Here is an 18080-nt window from a genome sequence, read left to right on the forward strand (position 1 = left end):
GATTCTTTTTTCAAAAGAATCTTTTCCCCAAAGGAAGAGGTAGAGGGAAGAGTTAGCAGAGAGCCAAAATTTGTGGTGAAAAACTTTGGCGGAAAATTTTATTTCTGCTAAATTCAGGTAGCAGCGAAGACCACGTTTTTGGTTAGAAGCTCTTCTTGAAGCGAGGTGTTTGCTGGCACGTTATTTTGAAAAACAGCACAGTAGGATGACTTCTTTAATAAGTGGGCATAAAACCCAGAGATTAGAAAGTCTCAGAGTGAGAGACAAAACCCCTGTGCGATATCTGATTTCTTTGCCAAAGCGAGGAAGGTTTTTAATAAAGGTCATGGAGAAATAATCTCCGAAGACGGCAGCGTCTCTTTCCCCCTATATGTTTACTCTTTTATTTCTCTCCTTTACAGTGAAAAGCAAACCTTAACACACACACACACACACAAAAGGAAACAACAACCAAAGAGGAGGGGTTAAAAAAAAAAAAAAAAAAAAAAAAAAAGGGAGCCTGAAATTTTAGTTACACCACATGTGGTTTTCATTTGTGAAAAATGAACAAGCTGTTTGTGGTTAAACTGTCTAATCTGCTGTTATCAATCTAGCGCTGCATTCAAGATTTACAGGATACATCAGCTTCTGTGCCACATTAGCTGTAAAAGGGAGAGGGGGTGGGAGGAAAAAGGAGGAGGAGAGAGTTTATCCTGAGGAATAATATTTCCAATGCAGCCACACTCACACTACATCTGGTTGTGCTGGTAGCGGCAGTTAAATTGAAATATTTCACAGCGTGTGTCAGAAACATGCAGAATGGTAATTATGACAGATCTGATTAAGCCTGAGTGCCACTAGCTCCCTGGCCAGCTCCGGTTGTGCAGGTGTGACCTTGTGCGTGCCTGCGTGTGTAAATAAAATTAATTACAAGCGAGAGGGCGAAGGCTTCGGTGACATCACAAAGCGGAGAAACTCCCAAGGGGGAGACCTAATGGAATATTTTCCCTCAGTCTAATAATACAGTTCATATTGACTTGAGGTAATTAGTGGGATCATTAAAGCAGTTTTCCCGGCGTATTTGGCTGCCTGATCAGATTAGTGAAAATGTTCTTCAGAACAAGCCCTGTGTGGTCTGCCAGAGAAGGAGGAAATAAAAAGCAACAAAGCATATTTTGGAATGATAAGCAGCGCTGGACTTTTTGCACGGTGTTTTGCGGGGCCGGTCTCGGGAGCCCGGGCGCCCGACTCTCCTGACCGAGTCCATCTTTCATCCCCAGCACACGTGCTCCCACTGCGCGTCATCCAAGACTTTTTAATTTTTGCTCCTCTATCCTTCAGAGCTACGCCGTCCCTATCTCTCGCCGCTTAAAAAAAAAAAAAAAAAAAGCAGATAAAAGCCTTGTGGAACTGCTAGCCTTAGAAGCGCTACATTAAGATAACTGGGGAGAGGAAGAAGAATAAATACACTATAAGCTCCCCCCCACCTTTCCCCAAAAAGCTAACAGAGGACTGAAGGCAGTGGTTTGAGATTTAGTAACGTTTTCATTTCCTAACGAGCTTACCCCAGCAAAAAAAAAAAAAAAAGGAAAAAAAGAAAAAAGTTTAACTATGATATAAAGTCTTCCACGGTAACAGAACACAGAGCCCTAATCAAGAAATGGACCATTTGTTTAAAAACAGTCTATTGAGCATGCTCTACCTTGCAAATGGAATATGCCAAGCTCTGTCACAGATGGCAAGCTTTGACAGTTCCCATCCGTAGCGTCGATACTCGACAGTTCAGCACAAGATCAGTGACATTCTGTCTCATTAGAGCCACGCTAATTATCACAGCTAGTTTCAGGGGAAACCATGTGTTGCAATGGTCAATTTGAAGGAGTCTGTGCATCAACAAACTGGTAATAAGGATCAGACACCTTATTATATGACAGCATGCTGCCTATGATCTGATTTACTGAATCAGAGGTACTGAGGCAACACTGAAGCCTGATGGGTTATGGAATCGCATGTACACAATGCATATCTGAAATATGCTTTAAAAATAAAAGGGAGCTATATAGAAACAATACAAATAAAAATTTAAAAATGGTGAAGTTATAATGAGGACTTTTTTCATTTGTCATTAAGACATGCAGGGATGTTTAAGATCTTGTCAGCCAGTTTTATCTTTAATCAAATCATATAAGATAAATAATTCAAAATGAAAACTGTAAAATTATGGATTATGCTAAATTATAATTCATTCCATACTCTGATTTTTCAGTTTCAATAACATGTACCAAACATTCCTTATGTTGTGCCGTCTTGCTGCTTTAACAGAATTTCATATTTTGTAAAGAGCTTTCTCTACTTGGCTCTTTTTTTTCATTTGTACATTTAATGACTTAAACTTATTCTTCTCCTAGCTGCTCCCACACGTTTGTGCTCCTTTCACCAGACAAAAGAAAAAAAAGCCATCTAACCAAGAACCCGGGTTCTTGGGCTGTTTCTGGCCACCTGCGGGGCCGCATCCTGCTGGGTGCTGAGCGCTCCCAATCCCAGCCCCTCTCCGGGATGTGCAGCAGGCGGAGGCTGAGGCCGCCGAGGCGTTGAGCATTAACTCCCGACCAACCTCAGGCAGGTGTGCACCGCATCCCTCCGGGGAAACTCTCCTTAGGGCTCAAATACCCAGCGTTTCCCAAAGCTGCCACCAGCTCTTTAAACAGCCTCTATGCGGATTGTAAGCAGCGCTTAAACGGCTCCTGCGGCCACCCGCCTGGCTGGGAACCCGTAGCCGGAGCCTGTTTGACCCCACATGTAAAGCACGCTCAGGAAACGCACTTCTTCATCCGCGTGTCAACAAATCCAGCCTTTGCCTTACATGTTGAAAGGGCTACCTGGCCCCAAGGAGCTGTTTGAAGAGGTCAATATAATCCTCTTACCAGTTAAGTATTTTCCATTCTGTACCTTTTTCTTTGGCTTGAAGTATTTCAGGTTTTAATGCTATTTTTTCCCTCTATGCAGATTTCCATGGGCAATTGCACGCTGATATGAACCACCTCGGAGATTTTAAGGCGGTTTCTCTTCAGCGCATCTTTGGTGATTCAAGAAGTTGCTGTCTACTTTTTACTAGCGGGAACCCAAGACTCACTGAAGTCAACCCACTCCACCAAGGTCATACCAATAATGTGGGATACGGCCAGGATCCACGACAGCCCTTCTCCAGATCTACGAAGATTGAGCAATGACTGAGTTAACTGAACTCAATTTTTCTACCCGCTTTCTGAGAAAAAATTGAAAAAAAATTTCCTAAGGAAATTTCCTGAGCCTTTAACCTTTATTTCTGCAAAGAGACATTGTATAAGAAATTAAGATACCGGGCAGACGAAGGACCTGAAGTGCTCTGAGCATTTTGTTCCTGCAATAGAAAGACGAAAATCCACTCCTATCCAACCCGGGTGAGACAGAACACACTATGACTCTGCAACACGATATTTTGTGAAAGAAACAAATCAGGTCTATCTGCCAAGTTTCACAGTTTCACTGAATGACACGCCGCTTTATGGGGCAATTCTTGATCGTGCGCAGAAGCCCATCGTGCTTTCCCAGTTCACACTCTTCCTCTCCCATCCCTGCTGACACTCGATCCTGTCCCGACTCCTGCTGCTCATGGCACTTCTTCAACTGCCAGAGCAACCACCCCTGGGTAGCGGAGAAGGGAGGAAAATAAATTTAAAAAAAAAGAAAATAATAAAAATAGAGGCTGTTGTGTGGTGTGCTTCTGCAGCTAATGTTTTCTAAGTGCTGTATCTCGCCTTCCCACGAGGGTGAGGGGTTTATTTCCAGGTGGACCTGTGAAAACGACGGCAGACCTCGGAGCACGTTTTGTTTCCACCTCGCATCTCCCCGTGCAGTATCCCTCCCTGCTCCACAGAGAATCCATTGTACGCCGAGGGGGGTGGGGGGGTGGGGGTAAAGAAGGCTTTTACGCCAAGATTTAAACCCAGGAAGTGACTCAGCTGCTCTGAGAGAGACAAAGGCGGGAGACGACTTGACGGAGACGTGGGGTGACAGGGCGAAGGACCGAGCCCCCTCCTGCCCCCAGGGCTGGACCCGCTGGGGCAGCCCGAGGTGCAGCGCCCCGAGGACACGGCCTTGGAAATACATTTCTAGATCCCTCTCTCAAAGCCAGATTGTTACCACAGAGGGTTACTCGTGGTGCTAAAAAGGTTTCTTTTCCCCCCGCTGGAAAATAGTTGGATAGATTGTTCTATATCTGCGGTAATGGCATGTTACATCTTCGTGCCAGATCCACAATACCGTGCTTGTTCAGTGTGGGAAGCTGTTTAAAAACGACTTTCCTATTAGAGTATATAGCTTAGTCTCTAGATGGAAAAAGCCAGATCAAAGATATAGCATTTATAAAACCGCTGGTTAAAAAGATAAAAGTGAGATAACAGACATCAATTTTTCACTATAAATCTCCGGGTTTACTACAACATTAAAATTTCCAGTAAAAGCAGGGTTTTATATACCTGAACTCTAATGGCCTATTCTGAAAATATTTATGTCAGGAAAAGCATGGTATTTGCATGCCAAAAGCAATTTTAGTGCCAATGTTTAGCATTCCCTTCCCATTTAACTCTTTCCCATCTACTCAGGAGCGTTAGATGCTCTGCCTAATGCCTACCCCGTGCACCTCCCCACGCAGCCCTTCGGAGGAGGACGCTCCAGGTGCAGACTAAGGCAAAAAGTCAAACACTTTAATAAAATACCACTGCACAAAATACTTGCCTGATGGCTCCGGATGGAGTCTCTAGTGTGGTCTGAACCACTGATTTTACCTCCACGCTTTGCACGCGAAACTACTCATTTCCAAGGGGCTAACTGCCTAACCAAAGAGAAGGACGGGGACAGAAGGACGGGAAATTGGGCAACACAACGCAACAGCTCAGAAGTAACGGGTCAAAACTCTCTGTAGTGAGGTGAGGTTTCTGGAGGTATGGGTAGCACTCCTTTAGTTTTATTCTACAATTAAAATTGAGGCATGATTTTGTCTTGCCTTCAACATATAGGCATTTTTATTCAGTGTGAAGGGAGGGCATTCGGCACCCAGCTGGCCATACACAGCAATCAGCAGGATCGATGCTACAGAAAAGTATCGATTTTACCTATTTATTCTACTATAAAGTAAAACTTACTTAGGTATAATAACGCAGGCTAACGGCCTTACACTGTAGTGTATGGGACTCTCAGAGGTACGGAAGTTGATATTACTTCACTTTTTGCAAAATGTAATTTCCTAAATTTAAGAGAGCTTTAGCAATGTAAGCTGATTTTCAGCAAAGTTTTGCTTTCTTCCCTGCTTCAGACTAGCACGTGCAGGCCACAGCTTTTCAGGATAAACCATTAACATAAATGTAACTTCTCAAAACGCAGCAAACACACAGAAACGCTACAAGTCTCTACTTGCCTTATCTCTCGGGGCTCTTAGGTTTGGGGGTTTTCTGTTTGTTTGTTTGTCTGTTTTTATGGAATAAAATTAGATTTCAGCATCTGTCACCATCAAGAAAAAAAACTCATCCCTGGCTCCCACATGAAAACATTGTAACCAATGCACAGTTACTGAACCATGATGCCTTAATGATCATTACACAAATCAACTTTTTTTTGTTTGAAATAATGAAATTAAGAATGTGCTTTCATAATTACTTAAATCAGACTGTCACGTTATAAATTTAATAAAACCCCAATATGATTAAATTGTAAAAGTAACGTATACCACAGAAATTTATATATGCGTGGAATCTTTTCATTTTGACTTATTCAGGTGTGCTGATTAAATTTTAGTAAACAATATTGTTAGTATTGCAGTTCTACCACTAAAAACCAACAACCTGGGAGCAGACACAAAGCACTTGATAAACCTTTCTGTCTTCCTTTTGCATGCATTCTTCTAAAGCTTTCTTTTCAACATAATCTAACAAAAAATACGTAGGTCTATTAGGCAGACAACTTGCAATAAAACCGTAAGATTTTAAATACTGACATTAGGTGTTTTGCCAATTACAGCTCTAAAACTCCCCAAAGATATGATGTATTTGAGCAATTTGAATTAGAATATCTTCCTTAGCTCCTCAGTATATCCATAGTAGCTTTTACAGTATATATTTTGAACTTAACAGAATTTGAATTTATTCTGCAGATAATATACCACAGAATCACAGAATGGTAGGGGTTGGAAGGGACCTCTGGAGATCACCTAGTCCAACCTCCCTGCCAGAGCAGGGTCACCCAGAGCAGGTTGCACAGGAACACATCCAGGCGGGTTTTGAATGTCTCCAGAGACGGAGACTCCACCACCTCTCTGGGCAGCCTGTGCCAGGGCTCTGCCACCCTCAAAGTAAAGAAGTTCCTCCTCATGTTTAGGTGGAACTTCCTATGCTCAAGTTTGTGCCAGTTACCTCTTGTCCTGTTATCAATCCTTAAAAACATAGAAACTTTAAAAATATAGAGAATGCATACACTCCTATATGGGAAAAGGATTCAACGGTTGAAGGAATATTCTAGCTGAGTCCCCAAACTCATTCAATCCCATGTGCCAGATTGTCCCTTTCCTTTGGGAAAGCCAACAAGCCGCCAGCAAAGTGCACCGTGAAACTACACGTACGCAAATATCACTCACCTAAGGCAGAGCAGGATCCCACTAATCTCACTGCAATCTCTTCCTGCTCCCATCACCCCTTCCTCGCCCTGCGCTATGATCTCTGCCGCACCAACCCCTGTAGCCAGCTGGTTCGGTGAGCATCAGGTCCGTATGTGGTCCTCCATCAATCAGGTAACTCTTGCCAAAGGCACTAACGCAGCACAAGGGAAGATGCTCGTTTTTTTACCTCAGTGCCACCTAAGTAGAAACTTCTGTAGCGCATCATTTAATAGCTCTTCCGTACAAAGTGCTCTACTCAGCAGAACATTATCTGCAGTCTCCTGGCTCAGGCAAGCTCAGCCACCTTGCAGGCGCTGGCTGCTTCGGCACCCAATCTAATGTTGACCCAAATCAGTTCCTTAAAAAATAAATAAATAAAAAGGCCCTCCAGCAAAGCAACTATCTTTGTCCACTAGCAGGGCTGCTTTAGGTCACATATTGTTTTGTACCGTAACTCCAGACTTTTTAACTCAGAAGTTAAATCCAGGTTTTATATCCAAAATAAGATAAGAGCAGTATTGTTCAATTTTTGTGATGTTTAAAACCAAAACTGTTAACCACCGCATCATTTTCTAACATATGTCCTCCAGGCTTTTCACTATAACTGGAAGTGATTATCCCAGGATTTCCAGTTCCGAGCGGGAAACCAATATCCCCAAATGAAAAAAAACAACCAATGGAACTCCCTCAAGAGAGGTTCTCTTAAAGAATATGCCTGAACAAGCCTCTTTTTTTGTGCAAGGGAGACTTCTTTGCCCCAAGAAACATTTCTCTGCACCACTGACAAGCTCCAATGCAGAATTTTTTACGAGACAGGTATCTCCTTTAATGGACACAGCTTTGCTACAGATTTTAAACTTATTGATTGGCTGACTAGTAGTCAACTCATTAGAGAGGACCAAACACAGTCAGTTCACCTATGAGGTTACTTCCATGAAGGAGATTTGTACTACAAACGGCCCTTTGGCTAACTACAGACCTGAAAGCTTGCCGAATACATAAATTAACATTGCATTGCTTAAGTCTGAGAGAAAAATAACCTCTGGGAAGACTATACAGGGATAATCTCCACAATAAAAGGAAAAAGAACTATGCATTTGGTGTTGTTTGCTTTCTGTACTTGATAGCAAAGTTCACACAAGAATCCAACTTTTATACCAATACTCTAAAGAAATGCACCTCATCCTCTGGAAGCTTTTGTGCTTCACTTTGATTACCTGTCCTTTTTGAAGTCAGCACTGGAAGGGCTGTCCCACCTAGAAATTTTAAGACTACATGCTCAAATAAATACACTATCACACAAATAAGATCAGATCAAAATTACTTGGACCGATAGATTGGCTTCATACCTTAGTTTTGTGGAGAACAGCAATGGAAAGGGGAAGGTGTAGAAAACGGACAGTTCTCTAACCCCAAGTCTTGACATGTAAATAAAGACATCTGAGGAGCACACAGGTTGGAAGCTGCTGTAACATTCTATCTTGATTAGAAACATTTCAAGAGCCCTGTAATTTCCAATCAAAATTACAGTAATTTCCGATATACAAGCCATGATTCATGACAGAATTTTTACATTCCATGGGAGATTATAGTGGCCTGATGTATGACACACTGAGTACAGCACTAACATAAACAATTCAGTTTAATGTTTAAACAGCACTTGGTGTTTAGAATCCCACAATAAAAGAAACATATTATTGTAGAAATTATCACTTTGACAGTGATTGAAGGGTAGGCAGGCATGTGGCCTATAAAGCTATAATTTTTACAGTCCACAGCTTGAGTTTAATCATTTTGATATAACATTTCCAAAATATTCCTTTAAATGCTCCTTACAGCATATAACTTAAGAGATAACATCCTTTCTGTACAATGAAATGGAGTAAACTCCAAAACGCGAACAACGCAGAAGTCGGAAGTTAAAGACTGTTAAAAAGAAAACCAGCACTAAAATGCTGACGGCCCAAGAAACATTGGTCTAACTGATCATTATCAGCTTTCCCCGGAAGATGCTGTATTTTTCTATGAAGCAATTTTAGAAAAGTAAAGGAATAGTGACTAAGTGGACTGAACTTTTAATCTAACATGAAAATTCAACATTGCAAGCATTGGTGCCTTTACCGTTTCTTTCTAGTGTTGGCATAACGGCGGTTCTAGTCTTTCTCTTTTTTCCATATATTTTTCCTTTACTTGCTTCTTGAGTATATTCTCACCTAAATCAATGCTTTTGCATACTCCAGTGATCCTTCCCAGGCGACATGTCACTTATGATAATCACACCCAGCAAGTGATTGCTGATTTCCCTCTCTTGCCACTAAACTTGACAAAAATTCTTCAGTTGAAGAAAACAGAATAGGAAACCACACAACAAAGGCTCAAAACTGAATATGCAATATATATGTATGCACACACGCAGGTAACCAAGCAGCCATCGTATTCCACAAAGATCATACCTGTTTTCTCTGCTGTAACTCGTATAACCGTAATTTGTTGGGTTTTTGTTGTTTTTTTTTTTTGACATGGACAGTGCTTCCCCACCTCCCGTGCAGTCTTACCAAAGGGTCTGCTGCACCCAGGCCCCTTTCTGATCAAATATTTTCACAAAAAAAGGAACTCCAGCGCTCCTTGTTACAGCGCGTGGAATTGCAAAACGCCAAAGCCGCGAGATGAATTCGGCAGCAACATATATAGCTCCCACACAACTTTTGCCATGTTCACACCAGCTAGGAACTGATGAGCCTGATGCTTTCTGAGCCATGCAAAACCCACGGGCACGCAGGGAAGGCATCTTGCCAGCGGGAAAGAGGGAGGGATGCGTCTCGGGAAGCCACTTCTCAACCCTGCCCAGTCAAGGGTAACCAGGGGTTACCTTTGGACTCAGCAAGGAGCTCCGAGCTGTGGTCCGGGGCTGGTGTGCCCACCCGGCCGCTCGTTGTAACTCACACAGAAACAGATCAAAATCAGAGGGGAGAAAAAATCCCGCAGGACAGGGAGGCTCTTGCGCCCCGGGAACTTTACCTGGCTTTTGGTCGCCGCAACCTTTGCAAACAGTGCTTGAGACACCTTAGCTCTCTTCATTTCCTGCTGAATCTCATCGTAAATGGAAGCATTAATGTTCATGGAATTATTTTCTGTTTTTCCATTCCTCTCTGTAGCAATAGTAGCAGTTTTGACCTAGAAAATATATTTTACGAGACATTTTTCATTATGAAAAAGTTATTTTCCTCTTTTTCCCTCCCCAAGTAGTTTCCGTTTCCATTTTATTTCTTTTATTCAATCTTGCTCTGATATTCTTTCAGCTTTTCAGAGACTTAACGTTATAAGTTATCCATGGTTCAGGCAACTGGGAAACAAGAAAATTCAGCATATTGTAACAGGTGAATGCATCTGAAATATGAGTTATCGTTAACTGACCACTGTGAATTTCAATGTCATAAACAAATTAGGTGGAAACCTGTCAAACATTCTTGTAGAGACTTGTGAATCCTTACACGATTTCTTTCCCCCCCCCCAAATTAAGTCAAAATTGTAACTGCAGCGTAAAAGAATCTCTAATGAAATAAAAACCTAACAGATAACATCTTGATTCATGCCTTATGTCCAGTACACTCAAATGCATGATAATGTAGAAAAGTTGTGGCTTTAGATTTAACTTCATAAAATAATGTCAGTTTAATCCTTAAGCTGTTTTTAAGAAAGCAGTAAGTTAGAATAGCGCATATTTTAACCACTCACTCATGAAATCAAGATAAGGTTTTCTTAAAACTATTTATTCTAGTTATATTTCACTTACATACAGGTTAAAAAAAACCCCACATGAAAACAAGACAGAATGATTATACTACCATCTCTATGCTGCATCTGCAGCATTAAGGAAAACTACAAAAAATACGTCACTAGTGACATGATGTGCAGAAAACTATCCTTTCCTTTATCCTCTGGAAATGGTGGAAGTGATGTTTCAACACCAAGAATCATCCCACCAAGGTTACAGAGCAGTTTCTGCAATATCAGTTGAGAGGTACAAAATAATCAGCAGGTACTCAGCTTATGCTACAATATTCTCAATAGTTAAGGATAAGTTTTTTATTTAGCAGCTACTCTTGCAATACGTGCCCAAGATCAGTGGACACTAATCCTGAACTGGACCAGAGGAAAGGATAGACTGGATTTCCACGGAGAACCCACAAGGTGACGATGCAAAATCAAATCTTCAGGCTTTGATTCAAACCTACTGGTTCATATGGAAGTTGTTGAGAGCTGAATTAATTTAGCCATTCAGAAGTTACACGTCTAGTCTAAGTTAGTCATTCAGGCTACCTCTAAATCTAATGGACAGAGCTTGGCACTTCCAGAGGGTGATTCAGCCTACTCTTAAGTGTGTGTCTAAAACCACACTTTCACTATCAGTTTAATCCAGTGCCAGTCAGCATCTTCCTGTGCTCTAAAGTCCCTTGAGGTTCAAAGGGAAATCATGACAACATGATAATTCATCTTCTAATCTCACTCTCTACGAGCTTTCCTATGTCACAGGTCTCATGATATGAAAGTCAAAGGCTTTGGGTGAGAGATGTACTTAGGCAAATCATCAGCCCATTTTTTCCTAGAAATGTCACGCTCAATTTGTGTTAACTATCCTCCGTAGTGCCTTTAAGACAAAATAATCTAGTCCAGGAACTGGGAGCGCATGCCACTTTTGCTGAGCCTGATTTGTCTATCAGGCTTTTCAGGAGCTGTGCTAACACATGCCCATTAGCTGCAAGGGGCGAAACCCCAGCAAAAACAAGGCACCCACACACACTTCTACTTGCCGCCTTCTAACAGGCATTAGCGCTTTCTGGCGTCTGAATACAGGAGTCCTAAATGAAAAGGGAAATGAGGAAAAGTCCCAGAATGTGGCATACAATTTATCATGTGATTTGCTTTAATCAGAAAACAACTGGTGCTTTGCAGCCATGACCTGGAGAGTGAGGCATCTCCTTTTCTGCGGTGTGACATTTCACAGGTGACACTGCCATAGAGGATGGCCAAGCCTGGGCCGACGGCTGCTCAGAAACATTTGAGGCACCTGGCGGTGGGCAGCGTGAGGAGCAGCACCACAAACCTCCTTTCTCCCCACCACAGAGGGGAAAACGCATGCCTCGCACTGGGCAAATCAGCATGGGGCCTCAAGAGGAGGTGTATCTCCTGAACACCATACAGTGAAATCATTTGGAAATTACAAAAATCAGTGGCAGTTTTATAATCTTTAAATTAAAAGGATTCACTAAAAGGTAACTGACAACCAATGGGGATGTTAAATATACAACTGGAGACAGGCTTCTCTGCTTGCATGTAAAAATCAGGCTAAGCTACATAGAAAACAGAAAAGTGACAGCTTTCTCAACACACCGTCTTGGACTTTGGGTCCGAATTTTGTCAGTTTTTTTGAGGCCTTCTCAAAGAAATATGTCTAACCTGTAACTAATTTTTGAGGGTCGAGATGGGAGGATGAGAAGACAAAGGTATTCATCCAGGATCCACAAGTCCGCAGTTTCTTTTGGGAAGGAAACACTTTACTCTCGTGACTCTTTTCTGTACGCACGCTGCCTTTTTGATTGCTACGCAGCATCAAAAGACAGCTTCATGTTGTAGCAGCACTTCACAGACTACTTAACTGAGCTGTGAACACCCAGATCATCAAAAACCGAGACTCGCACACCACGCTGGAGACATAATTTAAATTGCGCGTCCTGGTCCACACTTTTCAATGCCCAATTTAATATGGATATGCACAACCCAGGGGAATTACTGAAAATCCTCATTCTGGTTGGCAGATCACATCTATCTTTACACAGGTACAACAAACTCAACAGCATCTAATATGTCACTGAAGTTAAAAAAAAAAAGAGTGCTATTGCCCGACTGCCTTCCATTGTTATTGAATTAGGAAGCGAACAACAGAAAACACCAATATCTGCACCAAAATGTCATATTAGCCCAAAGAGCTTTAGGAAAATGAAAGTCTTAAAGTCATAAAATGGTGGGTTTGGGGATTATCAAGAGATGTTGTTCACTGCCATATCCTCGCTCTCTCCAATTTACATCATTGGCCAAGTATAAAAATTCTTCCCCCGCCTCTTAACAATTTCTCTTCAAAGATCAAGTATAGACTGTGGCTGGACTAGATGGACCATTGGTCTGCTCTGGTCTGATGAGTTCCATGCAATAACGCTAATTAACCTCTTGGAGAATATCCATACATAAAACTCTTTCATAATTTATACATAGCAAGCATCTAGGCTGTTGTGTTGAATTTAGAATTGAGTTCAAGACAGAGGCTGTTTGAAGTTGGGTTGAAAAAACACCCTCCTCCTCAAAAAAAACCAACGGAAAACAAAAAAGCCCCCAACAGTGCAACTTCGGGACTTGGGAGAGGAGGTGGAAAAAGTATTCATTTTGGAGAGAAAAACAAAACAAAACATAATCTCTCATCTCATCCACACTTAAGCACAACCTCTCACCCCACCCACACTTACAGCCACATTTTCTGTTTAGGAAAGAAACCACAGATCAGCTAAATTTTTTTTTTTTTTTTGACAGTAACCAAATTTTGCAAACACTAACTGAACAGGGGAGCATTATTTTACAAACACAACACACTGAGAATCAGAAAATCATTTGGCCATCTTCCTATCGCTAATCAATTTAGTTGTTTAGAAAGACTTGGAAAAAAAACCCAAAACAACACATCCATCCTCTCCTGGCCTGCCCAGATATATATCTTCTCATCAAATAAGACTGATGACAGCAGGAAGAAGTTCTGAATTAATTCAATTTTCCTAAACAAAGGACAGGTTGTTATAGAAGGAATAACCAATCTGAAGAGGTTTTCACAAACATGGAAGCTCATTTCTTCCCCACCGAAACCGAAACAAAAAAATCTTTTATAACACATTCTCATAAGTACCGTTTTAGCTTGGGAACAAAAATCTTCTTTAATCCTGGTTTAGCTTTTAATATTACATCGTACATTAAAATTCATAAAGTAGTTCATTCCAGGCAAAACAAACTACTTTTCAGTTCTGCTCTGCAAATAGCACAGGAGGTACAATAAACGCTGTTGCTTTCAGAACAGCTTTTATCAGGACAAGGTTTACTACTCCATTATTACAGTGGCGCCTGGAAGTGCAGTTACAGTTAAGTGTCAGGGTTTCCATTAACTCTCCTCCATGGTGGTTTCGGGGGGTGTGTGTGTGAGAAGGTTGCATTTATTATTTTGTTCATTTTTACTTTCATTAAAATGCAACTTGGCACAAAGACTATCAGCCTAAATCTCAAATTTTGCAGACTTAGAAATAGAAATTTTGCTGGTCGTGACGTATGGCATGTGCATGTGTTTGAACTCCAGGGCTCCACCGTCAAGTTTCACGGGAGCTGCTGTTATCCAGAGCTCCTTGCAATGGAGGTTCACTGGTCCTCAAACACCAGCAAAGCAGTGTCCTCCTCAAGACCAGTCTTTCAAGCGTGACATCCTATCTCTGGGACCCAAGCTGAAATTGCTTTAGCATGAAGGAACTGTAATTTATCTGTAGTCAGAAGAGGCCAGGATTATATTTATGAAAATGAAGGTTTTTGTCAATTGAGTACCCAGAACCATGACTCTTGAATGATTTGTGGACACTTCCTGAAACATTGCCTTGTTAAAATTATATTCTGCTCTTGACGTTACACGTACTCTGGTTTACACAGGGTGATGATGGGCCCCAAGAGTTAGCATAAATTTTCTTTGGGGAATATGGGTGGCAGGGATTTCTTCCTCAGCTCTGCTGAAACTGACATGACTTGCCCTGAGAAGGAAGCATTCGTTACTGCAGAACGGCTAATAAGCTTTAACCAGAATATTTTGTAAAAGAAAATCTGTGACTTGGTCACCTGTCTCCATCCTCCCACCAAGTTGTACTAAGGAGGAGGGAGTCTTTTCCCCCCCAGCCCCGCAAACTGCCCTGATGAGAGGGAGAGGCCATCCCTAGCACCTCCATCCTGAACATAGCTCCACACTCAGCATCCTCTGAAGTATCCCAACGTGCAATAAACTCATCTCTGAACTTGGGATACCCAGAAAGGACCTCTGTGGGGTGATTTGCAAGATGAAGATGTTGAAGTGGGAAAAAAGATAAAAAGAACAAGAAAGGACCTTTTTTTCTCCCTTCTAGGTTGGAGAGGTTAAACTGTATCTCCATGCAATACCTACCCGATGGAGATGCTAGTATTTATAAACTTCGCTGGCCCAGGAAAGAGCCTGATAGACAGGCTTCTGCCCCAGGAGGTGGCAAGGTGAACAACGTCCAAGGGAAAAATTCTTGTGTACGCCATCTCCTTGCGCTCAGTCCACCAGTGTGGAAGGCAGCAGCAGACTTTTACAACTTGACCAGCTTAGAGAGCTATACACGTATCCCAAAAGCTCATGCATTAGAGGCTAATGATTTCAATTTAAAAAAAAAAAGTAAGATTTTGCTTTTTTGTTTAAGTCGGAGAGAAAGGGAGAAGTAAGGGGGACAAAGAGCTTCTTAAAGGATTTCAAAAAAGAATTGGAAACAATCCAGATACATTAGCTCAAGTAGCAACTAGTAAGAATGCTGTAAAAATGAGATAAATTCAACACAGTTCCTTCTAACTCAGGCACCAGGGTTTATGCTTGGTGAGGTCCTACTATCCTATCAGACCTCCAAGGTCACGCTTTCTGTTTTTGCATGTAACAGCATGCAAAACTCACACAGAACAAGCTCGGCTGCTAAATGGTTAAGTCTGCTCTACTGTCTGGCCACCAGTTGGCAACACAAAAATGCAAAATAGATCCTTTTCAGGATGTTTATTTTCACATCCTTCCGAAACTGATAACTTGCAATTGCAAAATAAACCTTCATGTGTGGCATATTAGCTCCCATTTTTCATGGTTTCATAGTTTAATTGTTTAAAATGTTACACTGGTCTAAAGATTTAATATTAAATATGTTGGCTCTTGCGTAAATTCTGTTGTGAGGATAAACGGTCTGTTTTGCCTTTCAATAGTTATTCAAGAAGCTCACAGCTAAGCTAGAAAAATATGCTGTATTCCTCTATAGTGAACTTCAAATAATTGCTTATAATAAATTTGGTAGTAACGCCACTAGTAGTTTTATTTCCTTAGTATCAAATATTCAATAAACTGTGGATATTTGGGGGGGTATCAGAGTAGTAGTTTGCATTAATAATTTTGCAGTATCCTGACTATAATTTATTTCTGCTACGATCTGTAAAGTTATACTTGCCAGTGCAACAACTAGAATCATTTCATTACTATTTCTAGCATTAAGTGGTGAACTTATGTTACCAATACTGACATTTCAATTTTCAAATCCAGGGTTCACATTTAGTGAATCCCAACTCAGAGGTTTCTACATCCTCGGTCCATCCACTTGGTAAAGTGCGTATGTTTTGCTGAATGACAGAGAACAATATAACGGCTAGAAAATAAACTGTTTTGTTCTGTGGACTTCAAGTATTAGTCTATAAGGTTTCGGTATAAACCTGTTTTCTTTTTGAAACGGATTAAAACAAAACCGTATGCTGTTTCCACTTTGAACCATCGTGATTAGGTTAACTATACTCCTGACTTCCACTAAAAAAATGAAAAGTAATTATGAACAAGAGCACAGTAGAGACAGACAGACCCCACCTCCGACCCCCAAATGTGGACTTGCAGTATGTTTTGTCAGCTAAGAAAACCCCTAAGTCTCACTTTCTTTCTGGCTGTGAGGGATTTATGCAGTTTAAAGTGTGAATTAAAACCAATACAAGGACTACCTCTGACTCGACATCCTTCTGGAAGGTCCTGTAATTAACTCTGTTCTTTAGCTGTGAAATTGCCCAAGACCACTTGAGACAGAGTGAGACATTACCTTGGCAGAAAGAGATAAGTTAAGAAGGAGGGTTAGCCTTTGCTCTGAATTACCTGGGCTGTGGGAGCAGGTACAGATATTAAAACAAACTCAAATGTTATTTTAAACACAGTTATCTGTATTTAACTATTTCCCACTAACGCGTTACTATGTAAATAGATTCTCATCCTTTATCTTGAAGAGTATCTTTAGTGGATTTCATAGACTAAACTCAGTTAACGATAACAAAACTAGACCATTAGCACAGTCTGTTCTTTCTGCTAAAATTTTTTTCTCTTCTTGTGAAAAGTACTGCAGCAGGTCAAAGTGATCTTCTCTCCTCCCTTTTCCTACAATTGTGTTATTCATTACTTCAGTCTGGTCCTTAGCATCCATTAGCTGCAGGGAAATTAGAAAAATAACCTGGAGGAATTTATAGCATTCAGAATGGGTACAGAGTACAGTCATAGGCACATGCCTGAGCCTGGTTAGTAAAAAACTGCTCTGTGTTTATACACTCAGCCATCACAAAACTCCCACCACCACAAAGCCTTGCTTTGTACAGCAAATCTGGACTGCGTATCCTGCACGATTCTCACATATCTGTAGATCAGTTTGGTTTGTCCTTGCATAGGTACAACCCTGAGCCACAGCAACGCAGAGTATTTGAGAAAAGGTACACTATTTTTGGAGTGTTTCATTCACAGCCGTGTTTCTTCTTTGTGGAAATCCTACGCGTTCCTATGGCTCACACCTGTACTTCTCATGTACCCTAAAAGCTAAGTTCCCCTGACGGGCACAAGGACTCACCCATTCAATTTCTAGATCCCACTCTATCAAACTCTATAATTTTGGGAGAATTAAACTAATAGTCCCACTAGATTTTGCAGAAATCAATAGGTGTTTCATTTGAACAAATACTAAATGAAGCTTTAATGAACATATCCCAATCTTTCCGAGCAATGGATATAGCAAGTCTGTTATGTTATCCAGCTGTCAAGCAGCTTGAAAGCGCGCCCAGCATTTTGGGATGCAGTCCTCTTCCCTCATGCCTTTAGTTTTGCCTGTTCGTTTCCTGGGAAATAATTTTTAAGACAATACGATGTACTCATACTTCTGCTTTCATTCCCACTCAGTTTAGTGGTCCAAATCCTTCAAAATCCCTATGTGAACCTCTAACATTAAAACCAACACCTGAGAACTATAGGAAAAAAAGACAGCTGAAAGGTAGCACGGTCCAGGCCCAGTAAAGCTCGTATCTCAGTAAAATGAGCAAAACACTCTGTAAGGGCCATAATGGACAGAATTTATCTTAAAACTAGAAAATTGGCAGTAATAAACTGCTACTATTACCCATTATATTTCCTAAATTTAATTTGTGATATGCACTGCGAATAATGATTCTACGAGCGTTTAAAAAAATGCAGCAGTAAAAGCTTTCGTCTTTTTAAGAAAGGTTATCACCCGGCAGGGCCGGGAGAAAACACAAGGAGCAAATCTGAAAGAGAGAGAGA

The 18080-nt window shown here is 41.2% G+C and overlaps 1 protein-coding gene across 6 annotated transcripts in view; it reads right to left on the minus strand.

Moving 5' to 3' along the window:
* Positions 1 to 18080, minus strand: part of SATB1 (SATB homeobox 1) — a 94101-nt gene that overhangs the window by 17886 nt on the left and 58135 nt on the right. For all 6 annotated transcript variants that reach the window (XM_063325155.1, XM_063325159.1, XM_063325158.1 and 3 more), the window contains one exon: positions 9686 to 9841. In XM_063325155.1, coding sequence (XP_063181225.1) covers positions 9686 to 9841 — 156 coding nt within the window. The remainder of the gene's footprint in view (positions 1 to 9685; positions 9842 to 18080) is intronic.

Source organism: Chroicocephalus ridibundus, chromosome 2, assembly GCF_963924245.1.
Source record: "Chroicocephalus ridibundus chromosome 2, bChrRid1.1, whole genome shotgun sequence".
In the NCBI taxonomy this organism is placed as follows: Eukaryota; Metazoa; Chordata; class Aves; order Charadriiformes; family Laridae; genus Chroicocephalus; species Chroicocephalus ridibundus.